The sequence below is a fragment of the Erithacus rubecula genome (assembly GCF_903797595.1).
Source record: "Erithacus rubecula genome assembly, chromosome: 3".
NCBI lineage: Eukaryota > Metazoa > Chordata > Aves > Passeriformes > Muscicapidae > Erithacus > Erithacus rubecula.
In genome coordinates, this window is record NC_136689.1 from 102,595,963 (window position 1) to 102,617,072 (window position 21,110).

Here is a 21,110-nt window from a genome sequence, read left to right on the forward strand (position 1 = left end):
CTTAATTTTTAAAATTTTTGTTTGCTTGTTTGTGTTTTATTTTTTGGGTTTTTTTCTTGTTTGTTCTGGGGAGCCTAAATCTGGACACAGCACTTCAGCTGTGGTCTGACATGTCCCAAAGAGACAAAGAACCCTAACCCTTGACCTACTGACCACTCTCTTGCTGATGATGCAGCTTGCTGACTCATGTTCAGCATTTTGCCCAACCACCCTGTTCTTTTCATGCGAGCTGTTTTCCATCTAGCCACTGCCCAGCTTGTATTTTTCTGAGGGATCACTCCACCCTAAATGCAGGACTTGGCATTTGGAAAGTGCTGAACAAAGCTAGAGTAGTTAAAGTTATATTGCATTTTAATTTTTATGTCATAAATAATAAATTTATTCAGGACTATTCACTGTGATCTTAGAAGCAGGAGAACTAGTTGCCACATTTTCCAGGCACTCCACTTAAGCAGAGAATTCAGTGGGCATAGCTTGCATAGCTGCAAGGTAAAAACTTGTTTCAGTGCTTCTGAAAAAAAGTGAAGGATAGCAAAACTAACTGAATGGAAATAGTATTTTCTTTCTGTATAAATTACATAGTGAATAAGTGATTTAAGAATGAGAGCTGAGAGAGAACTAATGTACAATGTTGTAGAACAAGCAAGAGGGAAGCTACTGCAAGGACAGCTTTCACCATAAAACAATTAAGTCCACAGCGTCACACTTGTCTACCACCTACAGCACAAAGAGAGAGAGGGGTAGTATTTCAATATTTATCTGACTCTCTTGCAAATATCTCTAGATGGCTGAGAATTCACACTGCTACTCCAGTGCAATCTCTCAGACTGCTACCTTTTTGCACTCACAGGCTGAAGTGGTGTAGGTATGAAGACCAATTAACAAACACTGAAATCTTGCGTAATGGCAGATGCCGAAACTCAAACAAGTGTCTGTTTTTGTGTGGCCTCTGTACCCTGGCAGCCAGGTGAACAGGGTATGCCTTCAGTCCTGCTGCAGCCATTGGTCTTGGTCGTGGCTCTGTGCCAAATTTGAGGGATGAGAATGCAGAGCTATACCGGGCAGCTCATGGGCATTTAAGGACAATTGCGTGAGTGTTATCAATGACAAAGCTGCCACCATTGACTGTGTCACCTTAAGGTTATCTCCTTCTTTGTGGGCAGGGAAAAAGTTGCCCTGAATAGTTAACCCAGGTCAACATGCTGACCACAGCTCATTGCCTTGTTTGTGATACACACAGCCCAAAAGAGAACATTCCCACTCCTGCCTGCTCCTACAGGACATTTATCAAGTTATGTTTTATAAGGTTCCCTTTTAAACCCAGTATTATGCATAACTGTTACAAACTTGGAAGGTTTATGGGAAACATTTATTTTGGTTCTCAGCAGTGTATACAAAACACAATTTTCCCACCTGGAAGAAGAACCTGCTACTAGCTCATTGACCAAGTCCTTTAATTGTCCATCAGGGTCAAATCAGACCTTTCCCTCACTGGATACCCTGAATGGCGTAATGTTACCTATTGGAAAATTCATGTGAAATAACTTTGTTGTGTTCTGTGTCTTTAAAGGAAAACCAAGACTTCTGCCTGCAGAGGTGTAGACTTTACTGGGCATCCATCCCTTTATTCAATGCAGAAATGAAACCTGTGTTACCACTTCCAGTAGAAACTAACACCTAGTGGTAATTAATGGTCTTGCAATTTCTAGATGGCAATCTGTCTGTAGAGTTACTTGTGCCTACCAATGGAAACACAGTATGTGACTGTTTTGCTGCAAAATCAATTAAAGTGTCTATTGCTGTTTATTCTCCATATTTTATAACAAGCCTTTATTGTTTCTTTTGCAATAATACCCAGAGGCACTTGCAAGGGCTGGGAGCTATGGTGAGCAACACCCTGCATGAACACATGGGAAAGCAGGATGTTCTCCTGGGGATGTCTTGCAGTCTGTGCACAGACAAGTTGCAACAGGTGACTGAAAAGTTTCACCTCTGGTTTTTTTTAGGCCCACTCAGACAAAACCACTGTAGCTTGTTCCAAGTCTGTTTTTCCAGCTAAACCAGAATAATGCTAGTACTAAACGAACCTGGTGTTTCCTATTTGGTGTTATAAATTAATATTATTATTTTTATCAGCTCTCATTTATCTGACTCCCTCAGCTGTGGATGCCTGCTTGGCTTTTTATTATACACCACTCAATGTACCTGTTATATTGGTCAGATGCTCTTGGCTTCAGATTAACCATGTGGCATCAAATCAGAGTGAGGGGGCTGAGGGCAATGTGTATGATGCTGTCAGTACTCACTTAAATATGCAAGTAGTGTGTCAGGTGATGTGTAATCAAGTCTGTTTATCATTTTTTCATCTTTTTATCTGCCCTAGTGTATTTTGCTCCACCAACTTGTGCCAGTGTGTCCTTATTTAACCTTCAACAGATCTAGTACTCTGCAAATCACATCCTCTCTGCATTTATCATGAAGTCATTGAAACTTATTCCTTTTTAATACACACAAGTAAAGTTATTTACTGCATCTAGCAAAAGCTTGGGATTTGAATTGAATTAACTCAATGTTTGTTGCAGCTTTGCTACAAACTTGCTGGATGAAGTGCTCAGGTCCCAACCTACCCAGTGCAATTCCCTTTTCTATAAATAGGTGCCAATGGCAATATGTGGCCCAGGAGCTCCAAAACCACTGAGCTGTTGAAGGAAAACACAGTAGAAGTGCAGCTTATTATTGCAGCAGAGTCTGCAGACACTCTGCACTTACTGCTGTGAGTAAATATGTGCCGTGTGTCCTTATGCCAGACACTGTGCATAAGCACTGATCTGCTGACAAATCAAAGTTTGACCTACTAACAGCTGTGTATGGTTTGTATTACCATCAGTTTATTAAACCCTTATAGCACCATTGCCACATGGTGACAATTTGCTGTCCAAGTGGAGAATATGGGCAGAACTGTCACAGAGGAGTGCCTAAGGGCACTACCAAAATCTGATTTGTCAGGAGGAACAGGAGATGGGTTTCTGAACTGCAGTTCACCTGAGGAGCAGACTGATTTTGATTCAAAGGCATTTTGTTGTTATGTATCAGTTTGTCCCAGTGATAAGGGTCTGATGCAGTAACATGGCCAAGGCACCACCTGCAGAAACTGTTCTTGGAGTCTACAGAAAGGAAAATAATTCTTCTGCCTCTTATGCAATATATTCCAGGCAAGCAGATCATGAGGTTGTGGTATCAATTTTCCAAGGAGATTATGAGAGCCTATATCCATATGCTGGATGTATGCATATATATGTGCATTATATGTGCATATATATATATGCATATATATGTGCATTATATACCACACAAAGAACATATCTGTGCAATCTGCATAAAACTGCAGACTGTTTCAGGTCTGCACCGTAGGTTAATGTAATGCTCCATCTGTGCATCCAAGCCATCTGCTGTAGCAAAAAGTTGTGTCCCATGTTCCTTCCTCACTTAGCTATGTTCTCCAATAGCACATTCCAGATGTCTCTGCTGATTCTTGTTCCCTGGCAAGGCACAGCAGCTCTGGTGCCTGTTTTGAACTAATTGACTTCACATTAAAAGCAGGACATTAAAGCAGTAGTCCAGTTAGAATGCCTTCTCAGCATTGTGAGAGCAAAATGGACTATCTAGAGACAACTTAGGTATGTGTCTCAGATTTCATCTTGCCACAGTTGCTAGGCATACAGTCCTGTTATTGATCTCATGACAGTTAGCATCTCTCTAAATCACAGAGGAGGTGAAGCAAAAAGTGTATTGATTCATATATTTTAAGATCAAAGAGACTATTATGATCACATGATGTTAGTTCCTGCATATCATATAATTTCATCCAGTAATTCCTGCATCAAACATAAAATGTTTTAGCTGATACACATCTTTCAGAATGAAAAGTTTTGTTGTTTTTTTTTAACTCAAATGATGAAGGAACCATCTCAACAATATGTTCCTGAAATAATTATCCTCAGTCTTGAAAATCCACAGCTTGAAGTTTGAATTTGTCTAGTTTCAGCCTCTTGATACTGTTTTGATATGCTTTCATGTGCAAAATTAAGGAGCTTTTGACTCCCAGAAATCATCCTTTGTAGTGATTTAGGCCATGAGCAAGTCACAGTACTTTCCCTTTATATTCTCTGAAGAGAGTGAGATGCTTTATTGAGTTATGGCCATAGGAATTTTTGGTGATGAGCTACTCAAAATGTAGCTCACCACAACAGAACATTGTAAGAATAAGGCAAAAAGCCTGGAATGTCAAACACAGTCACAGTATGTAAAAATATGGACTTCAGTGTAGACTTTTTCTTTTTATAATGCACATAATCCACTGCACACCATAATAAGCATATATAACAGGTTGACTTTTTTTAGCTGAAATAAGTCAAATCAGTGTAAGGGCCAGTTTGACATCTAGAAATAACAACAGAACCACCAAAACATGTTTGAATAACTAATTAAAAGTACTGTCTTATTTCTTTGGTTCCTATACTTTTTATAATATTCCCTTTGGAGAGATCGACCTAATAGATATTAATGTAAAGGGGAGTTTTTCAGTGATGTCTGAATTTTTGAAATACACCTTGTTGTGTTATGCTAAATTAAGTTTTCCTGTTCTCAAGCCAGATAATTTGGTTTTGGGGTTTTTTTTTTGTGGTGGTTTTTTTGTTGTTTTTTTTGGTTTTTTTTTTTTTTGTTTTTTTTTTTGTTTTTTGTTTTGTTTTTTTTTTTTTTGTTTGGTTTGGGTTTTTTTGGTTGTTGGGGTTTTTTGTTTGTGTTTTGTGTTGGGTTGGTTTGGTTAGGTTTGGGGTTTTTTGTGAATGCTATCTCATCTGTGAAGACCTAGAAAACAATAACAGTCTAATCAATCAAGTGGAATACAACAAAGTGGTCTTTGTGTAAATAGGAAACTGATTCTGGTATTGTAAAAGGAGTAGAATACAGAAGAAAGCAAAGAAATGTCAAAGTATGCAGAAAATTATCTGAGTAGTATGTTTTTGTTAGAATTATATGAGAAAACCTATTTTAGTAAAGCAGCATTATTGTTTCAGAACATTAGTCTCACATGGAGTTACATAAATTTATATATCTTTTATCAAATGCATAAAAGGTCAGGTCAAAAAAATAGTGGAATTCAGAACAGTATGAAACTCTCATGACATTCCCAGGGGCCAAAAGCAGAGCTGCTGTGAGGAGGCACAACTCCATTTAGTCCCAGGTGTGAAGTACAATATCCTGTTGCTGGGAAAAAGAGCCTTGCATATTACCTTTGGTTAGGCTCATAGCAAACATTTACATTTTAACATCAATGACTCAAAGTTTCCAGACAAGGGCTGTGTTTTATGTCTGTTCAGTGTTCATATCAAATGAAGTACAAATGGCCTAGGGTTTGTGCTACCTCATTTTCTCTATTACAATTCTGAAATTTCTGAGACACCAGATTTTGTTAACTTTGGTGGATTTTTCAATAGTCACTAAGACTGGCTGAAAAAGGAAGTGTGAATTATTATTGTAATTAACTCTGACTCTGAGGCAGATAATCATCATTGTAAAGTGCATTAAATATGACCTCCAGCTATTTGATCTCATGCTCTAATCCTCTCAGCTTTTCTAAGCTAAACAAAGGTGGGTGAATCAATATGAGATGGTTTTATTCCAGGAGAGGATGAGCATATGCAAGTCTAGTGGAACAATATTGCCTTTTGTATTTTTACTGAATAGATGTCCCTGCACGCTGCACTCCAGTGATAATCTAAACTAAGAACTCCATTTATTTTGGAACCTCTGAGGCTCCACCACTATTATCTCTATGCTGGGATGTCACTTCTCTCTAGACCCTGCAGGCTTTTCCTTGTGCTCATCCCTATCACACAATGGCTTGATACTAGTGAAATAAAAGAAAAATGCCCTTTATTTTTCCTTTACTCATTGGTGTGGCTTTTTACTTGGTTGCACATCTGTTGTACTCACCTGCAGCTGATGGAAATCACCAGGCTAATAGCACCTGCATAAATGTAAAGGGGACAGCAGGCTAAGCCTCTCTCTGAGTGTGCAGACAAGCAAATCTGAAATCAATGTGCTAGTGGAGCTTATTCTTTTTGGGTGGACAATGGTGATATACTTGGCACTTTAAAGGGAAAAGAAACCCCAAAACCAACTAAAAAAAAATCTGTTGTGTTGTTCTGTCACAGTTCTATCTCACATCTTTTTATTATATCTATCTTCATCCTGTCACCTATGAAACTTGTTTAGTCCCCATAATTTCTAAATCTAAATTTTTAAATTTAGTCTTTTCTGTTGACATGAACTGATGAAGAGCTGCTGTATTTCACTGGTCTGCAAATGAAATAATTTACTTTCTTGCTTACCTCGATGCATTTGGGAACTTAAAAAGATATTAGTGTCTGTGGAGCACTTGGAAAACCTTACTCAAGAGGCAGCAGAACTATGCAAAGAACAAATGGGAATCACTTCAGCCACCAAGGGAAAATGGGCTTCAGTTTTAATACAACAAACAAACCACAGCAGTATTTCTGAACACTTTAAAGATAACAACAGCTACATAAATACTAACAATTATTAAGGTTTCTTTGTGAAAACATCGAATTGCATGGTGATAAACAGTATTGCAACATTAGAGCCCATATACAGGCAGATTAAGCACCTTTGGGTTACAGGGAGCCCAAAACTGAAACCATCCCTCTCTCCAAAGGCTCCAAGATGAAACAAATGCTCCCAAAAAGGTTTCCGTGCCAGAAGTCTCATTTTGGTTGAATAGTGTCTTTGCTGAAGCTCGATTCAAATTCAGCCTGAATCAGGCAGAGAACGACTTCAGTGCCAGTTCTCCATGACAGACAGCCTGTGTGTAATATCAGCCAGAACTAGCAGAGAAGAGACCAACAAATCTCTCCCTTTTAACCTGTGCTAGCCCCACATTTCAAATGTTGTTCAGAAGAAAAGCTCATTATAGCATAAGATCATTAAAAAAACAAAAAACAAAAAACAAACCAACAAAAAAAGACAAACCGAAAAAAACCCCCAACCTGGTAACTGCATCCTCTCAGGTCAGCAGGTGCTCTGTATGTGACACAGGGACCCAGGTGTTCTTCACAGGTTTCAAGAGATCCCCAACTGTAGTGACCAGAGGCAGCTGGATGCAGGACTTGGAAAGTCCTACTCTAAGTGGTGAGGAGCAGACATGCATCTTCCCATGGACAGGCATAGTTAAAGAAGCTCTTTGCTGAGTAACTGCTCCCTTTGGGACAAGACAACTCTCCCAAGAAAGTACATCTGGCAGAAAGAAAGGGCCACCTGTAGATATGGGTTACCTACATTTGTTGTCTCAGGTCCCTTACTTCAGCTGTTGCAGGGCCTCTGTTGGTTTGCCTTGTCCTCTCACATATGCTCTACTATCAGGAAAAAATAGAAGACCCTCACCAACAATGGATGCTTCCACATTTTTTAGGAGGACTGTGTGATTACTACAGCCTGTCTGATATTAAGAGTATTTGTTGCATAGCTACTGAAGACCTTCTAATGATTATTCAGCTCCCTTTTTATATTAAAGGGATTTTCACCTTGAAAGTGTGGTTGTTGCCAGTTGTTGATTTGTAGAAAATTTAGGGTGAAAGCTCAAAATTGAGGCCAGGTTGCCCAGAGTTCTTCTACTGTTTTCCAAAATATGTTCATCCTCAGCCCACTGGAGGATCCAAATAAATCTGTCCTCTCCAGTGTTGTTTATTAAAAAGTTATAGTGCAGTCCCTTGTAATGCTGTGCAATTTAAAATCCCAATAAGGCTCTTGAGATTTCTGCGTGCTCAGTATTTTTTGGTCTTTTGCAGACCCTGAATACAGTCATCCTCTAAGCATCTTGCATTAATCTTTGGTTCTGTACCAGTTCATCTGCAAGTTTCTGTTAGGCACAACATTATTTTAATTTAAAAATACAGCAGCATAAATTATCTAAACAAATAAATTTTCTTATTACATTGTTGGAAAACTTAAAGCTTTCCTATTTAATGCAGAATAGAAATTCCAGCATGCAAGAAAAGGTACACCTGGTTCTGTTCTCTTCACCAGAACACTGACTTCTTACCTAACTTGTTCTCAAAAAAATACCTTTGTAATTTGATAATTCATATGGCTAATTTGTAATGCACAAACTACATTCATTTGTGTTAGCTCACCTACAGCTTTCCTTTTAACTCACCAAAGCAAAAGTGCAGCAGTTCAGCTGAATCCTAGGCAGACATTTCTTAAGCAAGAATTATTTTGTGTCCTTACAATCTTCCTTGTCTTCAACTTTTAAAGCAATTCTTCAGTAATTTGCCAAGGTTTGAAAGTCGGTGAAGTGCCTAGATTTATGTACTGAACTAACTTTTTACCTCAACTCACTGTAAATTAATCTCTAATGTTTTTCTGGCTAACAGGACATGGTATACAGGGTTTATACTGCAGAAATGACTGGGTTTAAATGGGGTGTCTTAGAGCAACATGGTTAAAACATAGCTTCTCACAAACCTGCAATTTGCACTGACTTCCCCACACAGGCACTAGTAGCATGTCGAAGTGTCTTAACCACAACAAAGGCCAGAACTGCTGTTCAGACTTCACTTTCCATGTCTGCAGTAATTAGTGGGCCTGTTCAGGTATGGCTACGTGTAACCCTCTCACCAACAGATGAAACACCTGTACACTGTGCACTTCTTTCTTAGCTCCTGCCACAGACCTGGGGAATGAGTGCTTTGCATAGTAGCTGTGGGTACTAAACCATAGTCTCACATATCTGAGTGCAGAACATACAAATACCCCTTGTGTAGCATCTGTGCAGTTTGTTGTGCCTGACAGCTGAGCTTCTGATGTACTTGCACCTGTGAAAAAATGCCCTTTTGGGCATGGTTGGTTTGGTCAGCAACCAGTCCTCCTCTACCCACAAAAATGCACACAAGGTTGGGGAAGGATCCCCATAAGCTGCGCAGGCATCAAAATCAGCTGCTCCATTGTGTTTCTGTTGCTGGACAGATTGGCAGATCAAGATGCTGCAATTGAGAAGACATCCCTTTGCTTCTTGTTTGGTTGGTAGCTTTTGGCATAATTTGTAATACTCTTGATCATTTTTATGGAGCTTCACGTAGTAGCAAAAATGTGACCTCACCCCTGTGCTGACAGGAGAACTTTTGCTGTTGTGATGGCTCAGGTGGCATCTCACTTCTAGTCTCACGTGGCACTTGGAGGTAGAGAGAAATGGTCACTGCCAGCAAAGGGAAGGCAGGGGCATCACAGGGCTGCTCCATGACCAGCTGAATCCAAGCAGCTGCAGGGTCCGGGTGTTCTTCTGGAACGAGGCCGAGTGCTCCCTGTGCACTCTGCTATGGGTGTGTGGCCATGATGTGGCCATCCCCAGCGTGGGGATGTGGGTCTGAAGCAGCAGGGTGCCTGTGCTGGGATGCATGGGGAGCAAACCTCGGTGCTGGGATGGCTGGGGTCCTGGAGGACAGGCAGGGCTGCGGTGCAAACGCAGCTCCTGGGCACCCCTGCTCTGGCCATGGTCCATGTTCAGCGATAGGGGGCAGAGGGCCCAGCCATGGCCACCCTGGGGCAAGGCCTGGTGCGTTCAGGGAGCATCTGCTGGACAGGCTAATCAGTTCTGCAAACTGTTCCAGCCTGGGATTACTGCTACTCGTGGTCAGGGCACATCTCTGTCAAACTGCATCTGCCATAGGGCTGCATTAGCTTTTCCTTTGCTTTTCCTTTGCACGGAGGAGTCGGAGGATGCGTTCATTTTTTGTTAGTTCTGCTGGCAATTCATTTGCCTGGAACAAAAAACCCTTAAGGTTAGCAGAAATGAAAGAGTATTTCCCAATCATGGTTGAAAGCACTACACTCTACAGAAGATCATACTGGTCATGATGATGTGTTTTTTTCTAGTGCTGTCTCCACCCCTGCTGAAGGTATCTTAAGAAACCATCTTTCAGTGTTCAAGTCTCACTTAAGTCTTCAAAACAATCCCAGAAGGGAATTTGAGTGACAGCTTATTTTGTGCTGACTGTCCAGGTTAAATGCCCTTGGGCTCCCTAAGCTCCTGCCACAGAAGTGAAGGAGAGCATAGCTGCTGATTTTTTGGGGGAGATGAGTCAGGCCTTTATGTACTAATGTCCATAAAACTCCAAGGGCTGACTTAAATTGCTATAAAATAATATTATGCTGTACGATTGATAATAGAACATGAGTTTGTTATTGTTTTTTTATTTATTGAATGCAATTTTGGTAACACAAAGTATTTATGATGAAGCTGCTTCTGAAAATCAGTAATTCTGTCCTGCAAATATAACTCTGTTATGCCAAATGGCATGTTGCTTACAGAAAAAAAAAAAAACAGTAGGAGAAGTTTCAGCCACACACTTTCTTCTACTGCACACGCTGCTGCTGCAGATCATTATCAGTAGCAGAAAAATCTTGTACATTTTCAAGTTATAGTATAAACCCAAAATGTCTATTGACAGAGACTACTGTGTGAGTGGCATTAACTGTGCTGCCATCAAGTGGAATGATGCAGAAATTATCAGCCAAGATTTTGCATTAAATGACCAAAGTATTTGCAAGGTATGTCCTGGATTACTTGTTTTAGAAACTTTTACTCACCTAGTCATAAACCACAAATCAGTGCCAGACCATTCATTTACAGCTTAACAAACTCACATCAAACCCTAGCAGCAAATAGTTCAGAAACATGTCAGAAGAAGACACATTCACAGAAATGATCAAACATGTAATGTTAAAACACTTCACGGGATAAAACCATGGCAAGTTTTCTATAGAAAAATTGCTGTTATCATAAGAATTCAAAACTAATTAAAAAAATTAACAGATTTATGTAAGATATGGGATAGATGTGTGTAATTTGAGACGGTATTTTTGTTTTGTTTGGGTTTTTTTGTGTTTGGGGTTTTTTTTGGTATTAGCAATGCCCAGAACTCTACCCAGAAACATGGGCTGCCCCCACCTCGTTGGCACACACACCTGGGAGGATGGCATGCCAGGACTTACCTTGTTCCTCAGGCATGGATCTGCTCCTGCCTCCAGGAGCAGTGCCACTGTCCTCACGTTGCCACTCAGGACGGCTGCGTGGAGAGCAGAGGTCCCATTCTAGGAAATGCCAGTGGAGGTGTTTATACCATGCATGGGAAGAAAAGCAAAAGCCAGTGAAACACAAATGCTTGCAAAGAACAGACTTATAAACGAGAAAGAAGTAACATGGAAGACATTAAGTTATCAAAGGCATAGGGTCTGATTTAGGGTGCTGCCAGCCTAGTGGGATGTGAAGGAGGTGATTTTAAATGCTTTAATAAAAATGAGAGTCAAATTCACTTTGCCACAACAGTATTTCCCTTAATAATCACCATAGTCAATAGATCAGAGGTGACATGAACACAGCACTTGTTTCTGCCTGGCAAAATCTGTTATTAACAAGTGAAACAGAAGCACAAGCAGTAATGGAAGCCATCTGTGCATTTTATCTTCTCTCTCTGATGATTAATGGCCTCAGTGTTAGGGAGTTGCTGCGGGATTTTATGGCTGGCCTTTTGTTTATGGTTGCAAACTGACAGTTCAAATATGTGTGGAAGCTATTTCATACTCAAAATTAATAACTAAGTTTATGCCACCTACATTTTAAAGTACATTAAGTTTGCCAATCATTTGCATGCACAAAAGCTACCAAAGTATGTGATTTATGGACATATAAAATTAGGTCATTAAAAAGCAGCTTTCAAATAGCTGTTATTTTTCAAGTCACTTAATGAATTCAGAGGAGAACAAAATCAAGTAGAGAGTATGCTCACAATAGACCTTTTGGGACACTATTTTGCTGAATAATGCAATAGAAGGCTGGATATAATGTTAAAAGAGTACAGTCAAGAGTAATCTACTTAAAGTAGAAATAAAATAAAGTGACAAAAAGCAGAATTTCATTTATGACATAATGTGCTTCCTCATTCCAAGAATTAAATTCACAGTTTTGTTTAAAAAGATTTGTGAGTGGCATTAAGGTTAAAAAAAGTAATTTCATTTTTGTCTTGATTTTTGGCTCAAACATCTATCATCTTCCACTAGAGTACACACATGCCAGGTCTTTCATCAGACCCTTTGTCCTCTTGTGTTCTGCCTGAAAAATCTCTGTGTTTCACTACCAACCTTCAGCAGGCCAAGCGTGGGAGAGAATTTCAGCAGCTCTTCTATCACATTGTTGTAGCCTTTAATGGCAGCTTTCAGTAAAGCAGTTGTACCATCCTTTAAAAAAAAGAGGAATGTCATAAATGCCATAAATGCCATAGAAGCTGGAGGGAAAGAAAAAGCTGAAGGGAAACTCCAGCTCTCCCTGCACATCTGAGAGGAGAGTCTCCTCTGCTCGTCACCTTTGAGGAGGCACTTCCACAGCATGTGCTGCTGGTTTTAGGGTACCTGGAGGATTGTTCCTGTGGTGAGTGAAAACTTCAGGATGAAATGAACCAGTGACACCATATAACATCTTTGTTTCTCAACTATGTGGACATTTCCATTCCCTTATTCCGGGAGGTCCCTCCAGGAAACTGTCCCAGTCAGAAGAGGAAAATCCCTGCGGTGGGATTTTGCAACCTGACAAACAGGATGGACTCTGGAGGCACCCAGCCTCCATCCAGGCATACTTACAGCCTCCCAAACGAGGCATTAAGCTGCAGACAGAGCAGGAGGAATTGCTACTCACATCCCGAGCGGCGTCTCGCTCCGCTCCCCGCAGCAGCATCACTCGCACCACTTCGCTGTGACCCATCTGTGAGGCGATCCACAAGGGAGCTGTCCCGTCCTGCACACAAAACATGACTGCTGATGGCCTCACTTCAGTGCTCTTTGCCCTCTGATATTTTACTGCCCATATCTACTGGAATTGATGGACTTCAATTAATCAATCAAATCCTACAGGGAGTCAAACCAAAGCTGTGTCCGACCCCCTGTGATAGGTTGGTGTATCAAGTAAGAACTGCTTAAGTTTGTGGAGTAGAGCCCCTTTTACTGCCTTCCCTTGCATAGCTTGCCAGAAATGTGCATTGCTCTGTGAAATTAAAGCCCAGTAAGGCACCAGCCATGCCTGAAATACACAGGGAAGTTTGAAACATAAGAGCTAAAGGTATCCTGTGTACTTTGAACTCTAGGTGATTAGATGGGACAGTGAATACAGACAAACCTCAGCATGCATAGGCAGATTCTGCAGCTGTGCAGAATCTGCATCTTCAAAACTCCACTAAAAAACAAGGTAATTACCAGGGAATTACCAAGGAATCCAGCATGAAACAATCTGCTTTGGAAAAGTCATATGCAATCATTAATTGAGCACGAAACATCAGCAAATGCACATTCAGAGCAAGCTAAACTTTCTAATGGATTTCCCTCCCAAAGACAAAAGTGAGTTGAAACACTAAAAGCATTTCTCGATGCAAGTAGAATTTAGTTTTATGTCTTTTCCTCCTTTTTTTTCCTAAATGGCCTGATTCTCCAGACTGCAGGGAGACCCCAGCAGTTATGTGTTGCTAAACTGATTCTCGTGAGCCTTTAAAAAAGGCTTTGCCTGTATGGACTTTAACACAGAAGTGAGACCCCACAAAGCAGGGTGCCTGCTTCTGCCTTTAGGGTTTGCCAGTTCCCCTCACCACCCTCTGCAGCCTGAAGGCTTGGCTTGAAAGAGGAAGACAAACCAAACTGAGACTTCAAAAACAGGCTTAATGAGAAGTTTCAGGAGAAATCAAATTTTTACATTAGCCAAAATATTTCTACCTTGATTAAAGAAATAATCTCACTTTCCAGTGCCAGCTGAAGATTCCTATGACTTACTCATGCAACCCAGAAAACCATTGTTGAATCACTTCTCTGTTTTCCATGGACTAATGAATTAATACCTTGAAAGAAACAAAAATTTATTTCTTTGATATAATAATTCCATTTTTCTGATTCTGAGAAGGAACAAATGCACACCTTGAGATCTTCAGCATTCTCAAATGGTGAGGAACATGATCTTTGCCCACCCTTGCATAATTTCTCTATAAATTAACTCATTTAAATTAGTAAGTGAATTCACTCTGGTATATATCCTGTTAATACGAGTGTCCTTTGTGATTCAAAAATGACAAAAGCTGTGTTGTATACAGAGTATGTGATGTTACTTTTGCTTTCCCTCTCCAATTTATTTATTTTAGTGTTTTCCCTACCAGTAAGCTTACTCTTCATATTTTTCTAATCTCCCCCCACCAGAGGGCTCTAGAAAATAGCAATAGATGCATTGAAAAAGCCTGTAAAACTTGGAAAATATCTGAGAGCAGCCTACACAATTTAAGCTGAGTGATGAAGCAATGCCATGCAAATCCATGATTTTGGATTCACATAAGCAATGAAAACACAAGCTCAGCATAGGAACCAAAGCAGCTTCTGTTCACTCACAGTGAAGTTTGTAGGAACAACCCCTATTTTCAGGTATAAATGAAGAGGAGCAAAAGGAAATGCAAATGTTGGATAATACCACTGCTACCATTAATTGTCATTAATAGTATTGCTGTCAGACATTATCCTCAGCTATAGGATAGGGACAAAAGTGCATTATGAGGAAGAGTGGCTGTATTGAAGGACTTAGCCTGAAGAGAAGAAAGATAGTGAAGATAATGATGGGCTCACATTAACTATGGTCAGCTTCTTTCTCTTAAGCAAACAGCATCTAGCACTTAGTTTTATGCAAATATATATGATTTTTATATGGAGTAGATGATCTTTCTATCCATTTTCATGTTGGTGAAAGATACAAAGCAGCTACTACATTTTACTAAGAGGTCACATGGGAATTCATGTGTAAACAGGTATTAGGGCTTGGCCATGAGTCAGGAAGAAAGTGAGAACAGGGAAAGATGCAGTTCAAAAGATACTCTCCTTTCCTTGTCCCTCTGCCCAGGGACCCAGCAGACTGCAGATCACTACATTCCTAGAATAATTTTAAATGCCCCATATATTTGTAAGGTGTTCTTTTTTCCACATTTGTTTACAAGCTAGTATATATGGACAACACTTTATTATATCCAGCAGCCATAAGTTCCAAATATACTCTGACTGAAATTATTAATGCTCTTTCTCTTACCCATTAACCAACAACTTAATATTGCAGCTTTGAATCTGAACTTCATTGTTGTAGAAAAGGCCAGATTAGGGTAGGAGGTGAAAGACCTGTCAAATTTCCAGTATGTATTTAGAGGGGCAGACAGCCCCTACTCTCAGGCTACTCAGTGTCATCTCCTCCACAGCTCTGCCCATTAGTCCACTGGCACTACTACACCTAATTTGCCAATAGCAAATTGCTTGCTTGATGAAGTGCACCCTATAAAGATTTACTGGCTTACATGTATGTGTAATTGCATATCATGTGCTAAGAAAAAAGTCATTAATTTTCAGATTGTTTTGAATCTGCTTAGCCAGCCAGAATAAAGCCTGTTGTGACACTGACTGCCAAAACAGCATTGGCAAAGAATCTTACAGCTTTGTTTTGTAAGTTGAAGAAGCATAGAAACATCTCCTGTAGCAGGCTTCAGACATTGCCCCAGCTCTGTCTAGACAAAAAGATGACAAAAGAATTCCTGCCCAGCTCCTCAACTTTGGCAAGAGCAGAAGGCAATTGCAACCCAAGAGAAAGGACATTGCCAAGGTAGAAACTTTCCAGAAAGTTTCACTATTTGTTCTTGTGAGAGCTGAGCTGAAGGGCTTCACATGGACAGCCAGAACCACCCAAAATGTCAGAAATACCCCCATGGGACTGGAAGTGGGACATCAGACTGAGGGGGAACTTGTATCCACTAAAGCAGCATAGGAGACACAGAAGGCAGACAAACGTGTGCAGGTCCACGGATTTAGCCACCAAATTCACAAGGTAGAGAGGAAAACTTGGACATCACGAGGAAGGAGAAGATGAACTCACACCTGGCACTCTGTACTTGAGATAACATTGCCTGGAAAAGTTTTCTACCACAGTGAGAGCAACACATCTTGTAAATGAGAGTGAGAGTTGTCTGGCAGCGAAATTGCCCCTTCTAGAGCTGCATACCTCATGACCAACACAGCACCTTCTAACAAAGTACAAATCCATTTGTAAGTAAGAAAGAGACTGAAGTCCATCCAACCATTACTTGACTAATTAAACAGTAAAAATGTTCCATTTGTTAAGGAAATGTTTCAGATTACAGTGGTCCCGAATACAAATGCCATGCACTTATCCAGGCATAATCTTAGCAGGGATCGGAGGTACCCTCAAGCAAAGAAATCTGTCCTGCTGGAGATGAAACAGAGGAGCCAGGAGGAACATTCACACAGAGACAAGTCTTTGCCTCAACTAAGATTTAAAAATGCCTCATGAAACATTGTGCTGTAGAAATTGGATTAGAGAGCTAAAAAAATAGTGTCAGAAAGAATTAGCTGCATTGTAACTACAGATAGCAGAATGCAGTTTTAATGGCAACAGGGTTCAGCCAGAGCTAAAGCTCCCCAACCCTATTTTGACTTACTTAAAAGGCATTAATGCATACCTTGGTCTCTACTTCTATATTGAAACTTTAGACTTAATTAACAGCTTTTAACATTTCTTAATCTTTTTCTAAGTTGTTGGGGTGTTTTTTGTTTTTTTTTTTGGAAGCAACCTAGGAGCAGTTAATGCATCAATCCAGGTGGTAGCTGCCAGCACAGCTCTGGTGCTCAGAGGTGGAGCTAGGGGCAGCAGGAAAACTGTTTCAGTTAAGGAACTTAAAATACTAATCCTCTTTCCTTACACCACAGCTCGGAGTGTACACACGCAGCAGAAACATATAGATCAGTTTCTGTTGCCAGGCTATGATTTGTCAGGCTTTTGGTGCAGTTGAAAGGAAATAATAAAATACCTGGCAGAGCTTGTCTCATGCCACGTTGTCCACTGTTGTTAGGGTTTTCACATTCATTTGCTCTTGCCTGCTGCTTTTTCACTTGCTGCAGTCAGTGATCACAGCCACCTGGCTGACATGCATGACTAATTACAAGGACAAGACCTTATCCCATCAATTTCAAATGTGAAGACCCAGAACAGCTACCTTGCCTACAGGGTTTCAGTAGACCACAGGAAAGGGTCTCTCAAAGCAGGTAGATATTCCTGAGAAGCTCCATGTCTAACCAGATATTTCTATGTGCTGTGTGTAAAGCTAGCTGTGCAACTCCACCTTTGGCTGTTTAGGCACTGATTTTAGAGCCAAGAAACAGCTAAACAATTAAGAAACACTTTTATTTGGAAAGCAAGAGAGCTTTCATACATGTCTCTCTATATGCCACGTATGCTTACCTATCCCATAGTTTAAAACCTAGAAAGCCTCTTGCACCCTTACCTAACTCCAGTATCCAGCTGATGCTTTATAAGAAGTTCAGAGTTATATGCTAATGCAGTAGAGAATCTAGAAATATGAAAGCTAAAACTTAAGTAATCACATTGCTATTATTATTATTAATATTATTATTGTTATTATTATTATTATTATTATTGAAGATCAGTTACACAGTCAGGTGCTACAGTAGAGTAATTTAGCTTCTCACCAGCCATTAACTACTAAGAGGTATTGCAGTGGCTGCTGAAACTTTCAACTCTGAGACAGGGGGAGTTTCTGTCATTTTTCTGGCTGTTCATGAAGGGTGGTGGTACTTTCCAGGAATCATAGACAACCAATGGAAGCAGAAATCATGAATATTACATTTTAAAATCACTACTTTTATAACAAACAATTGTTCCATTTGAAGAGGCACATTTAAAGCTGCACCTTGGCTTTGACAAGCAGCGGAGAGGCAACAGCATTGTCAAAGGTGAGCCCTTTGTTCAGAGAAAATGCAAGAAAAGGCATCACAGTGGATCCAGCCCCTAACCCCCTAGCAGGGATCTCTGAACCAGCCACAAATCTTGCTCACACTCCCCATTTAATGATCAAACAGCAGTCCTACTGCTTGCAAGGGGCTAATTTCATGCTTATAGGTGCCACTGCTTGTATGTGTTTGCAACATCAGGCCCACGAGGCTGACTAGCTGAAAATGGAGAGAAAAGCTTTCCATGTCTCAAGAACTTCCAGAGATGAAGGCAACACTCATGCTTGAATTTCAGGAATGACACAAAATAAAACAAACAAATAAACAAAAGTAAAAAGAAAAGCATTTGTCAAAGATAAACTTTGGCACCAAAGCCACATCTGAAGGTCCGGAGATTTCAAAAAGCAGAATTTAGTTCTGCCTTCTCCTAGAGCTCCCAGATTTTCCAGAGCTTTTCAAACAATTTTAAAAAGAACTCAGGAATGTTGTAGGCTATGTAGACCTTCAAAGGTAATGTGGTGCAACAAACAGATTGGTAGTTGCATGAGGTAGTGCAAGGCCCCTACAACAACATTCCATGCAGCTGGAGGGTTTTATTTTGATTTAGTTTGGTGCCTGACCCAAACATGCATACACTCCAAACCCATTTAAAGGAGCAGTCAGTGGTTTGGTCTGCTCTAGAATCACAGAATCACTTGGGCTGGAAAAGACCTCTGAGTCCAGCCATGAACCCAGCACTGCCAAATCCACCACTACATCATGTGCCCAAGTGCCACTTCTCCCATCTTTTAAAAACCTCCAGGGATAGTGATTCATAGGGGGTAATGTGTAGATCTGGAGCAGAGCTTTCAGTTTCAATTCTTTCAGAAATGACTGAGGTATTGACTTCAAAATCATGTTGCCAATCTGAACTAAAACACAGAATATTGGTACAACCACAAATTGCTTTCCAATGAAACATGTCCACAGGAACCTAATGCCTAGAGAAAATTCCAGTGTTAATTTTCTTAGCTGTAAAATTAGAACCCAGCTGTGAAGTGCTGATCATACCTGTCGTGGCTGATTAACCTTTGCTCCTGAAGAGAGCAGCAATCGGATGACATCCAGATATCCTCCTTGTGCTGCCAGGAAAATTGCAGAAGCTCCATCCTAAGAACAAGCACATCTGTCTTACACTGCATTGAAGTGATGCCATTTTTCCACACAGAAATGAACGAAACTGAATTGAATTCTCAGTCTTTAGTCATTATGTTTTGTAACAGCAAATATACAGCCATGCTCAAGTAATAACTACCAAAATGCAAAGTCTAATTCATAATAAACTGTGGCAACATTTTCATGCAGTATGCACAATACTGGCTCCCATCATATATCAAATCCAGCATTAAATCCTGTGTCTGGAATACTAAGAGTCTAGTTCATTAAAGCATCAAGCTACATAACTAGAAATTAGTTCCTGTACAGCAATATAGGTTCATTTAGCTTTTATATGTTCATGCAGAAGTGTTCTGCTGCATGGATACATGGTGGAAACATGTCAGGTACTTTTCAAGACTGAAGTCTGCCCCGAGGCTGAAGGAGTAAGGCCTGTGCCATGCTGCTGTGCCACCCCAGACACCACCATGCTTCTGCTCTGGCACATCTTGTGGAAGAGACTTCACCTGTAATGTAATAATCTAAAAGTACTTCATAGCCATATCAGAAACCAGAATTTTCCCACAAAAAGCTTGTGGAAGAATAAATTGTGAACAAATACAGGGTTTTATTTTTCATTCACGTGTCTTTCATGTGCAGATGTTCTCAGAATTTTACTTCAGAGAAACCCTTTCCACAGGGAAAAAAATCAAAAGTCATATTTCATTAAGTGTTTTTGATGGAACATTTTCAAACAGCGTTATAATCCATCTAACCAACTATAAGTAGAAATCTCTATTGAGGGTGGGCCAGGTGTTTGCCCATCCTACATCCACAGCACTAAGCACTGGATGTGCTAGGACAAGTTTTCCTAGGAGGCAAGAATCTTTTAGTTTAAATAGAGACAGGAATTAACCCCTTTACTGCACCTCAGGTGTGCATGTACACCTCTCATGCCAACTCAGGCAGGTGCATATCACAAGACACATTTTATTGAAAGCCTACTGTTGACCTTGTTGGCATATCACTATGTTGGGACTAAATGCTGGTGTCTGCAGACAGAGTGTGCTCTAACTGAAAAACTCAGCACAGATTTGGTGAAGCATGAGCTGAATATAGTGCCCCAGGGACTGAATTTAGGATGTTTGACATGGATTTCAAGACAAATGTCCTGGTAAACAAAAGAGGTGTGTCTGATGGAGCTATTAATGCCTGTCCCCAGGCCCTCTGATGAGCTGTTTTCTCTGGTCACTGTGTGAGTAAATGAAAAGACCTGGCAGTACCAGAGCCTTTGCAAGCTGCCTCCAGAGACAGAGAACACTTCAATTTAGAAAGTCAACAAAATTGTGTAATATTAAAAAAAGCTCTTTATTACAGGATCAGTCAAGATGGAGAACCTTGTATTCACTTACAGGTGTTTGATTAGAATTGATGCTGCAATCAAAATGCTGTTTTGAGGCTATAACACATTTCTGCAAGAAATATTATTTAGTTAGGGTATTCTTTTGTCTCTTGCTCTTCTGACCCCTCACACGATTCAATTTAAGATTAAAACATTGATCTTGATGGTTTTGGGAGGAGTATCCAAACGTATGCTCAAAATCTTTCTCATTTAGCTGCCAGTGAAACTGCCATCCAGGTACCACTTTACAAATGCAGTGTGGCCCACAAAAAGATCTTAGACAACATTTTATTCAAGAGATCATATTCTTATTTTATTACACAACTGTTTCTGACTGGCTTTGACCAATGTCTGTGAGCAATAAAAGTACATTTTAAAATCCAATTGCAAATATTGCTCATTTCCAGGAGAGACAACAAGGAAGTTATTTTACTGCCTTGACCTCTGGGTGGGAGTCTGCAGGTGTGGCAGCATAGCTATTTTTAAACTGAGTGGCAGCCCCTGGGATTATCCTGCAGAGGGATGAATCACTGCTCTCAGACCAGAAGACAATTCCTATTTGCATGACAGCAAAGGTGGAACAACCTTCTTTATAAATGAAGGTGAGGCAGCACTGAGGTGGGGATCCTCCTATGACTTCTGCAGTCACCAGCTCTCAGCTCCCCTGCAAGCC

At 40.3% G+C, this 21,110-nt stretch overlaps 1 protein-coding gene and 1 long non-coding RNA gene across 3 annotated transcripts in view; one reads left to right on the top strand and one right to left on the bottom strand.

Moving 5' to 3' along the window:
- Positions 1 to 40: 40 nt before the first annotated feature.
- LOC306799576 lies at positions 41 to 11,085 on the top strand. The gene is made up of 3 exons (XR_013773636.1): positions 41 to 1,756; positions 1,859 to 1,972; positions 10,989 to 11,085. It is a non-coding gene; the product is annotated as an uncharacterized lncRNA (long non-coding RNA).
- Positions 9,640 to 21,110, bottom strand: part of ANKRD29 (ankyrin repeat domain 29) — a 28,306-nt gene continuing 16,835 nt past the window's right edge. For both annotated transcript variants that reach the window (XM_079300791.1, XM_079300790.1), the window contains 5 exons: positions 18,952 to 19,050; positions 12,770 to 12,868; positions 12,220 to 12,315; positions 11,074 to 11,172; positions 9,640 to 9,839 (listed from right to left, as the gene is read on the bottom strand). In XM_079300791.1, coding sequence (XP_079156917.1) covers positions 9,756 to 9,839; positions 11,074 to 11,172; positions 12,220 to 12,315; positions 12,770 to 12,868; positions 18,952 to 19,050 — 477 coding nt within the window. In that variant the 3' untranslated portion in view covers positions 9,640 to 9,755. The remainder of the gene's footprint in view (positions 9,840 to 11,073; positions 11,173 to 12,219; positions 12,316 to 12,769; positions 12,869 to 18,951; positions 19,051 to 21,110) is intronic.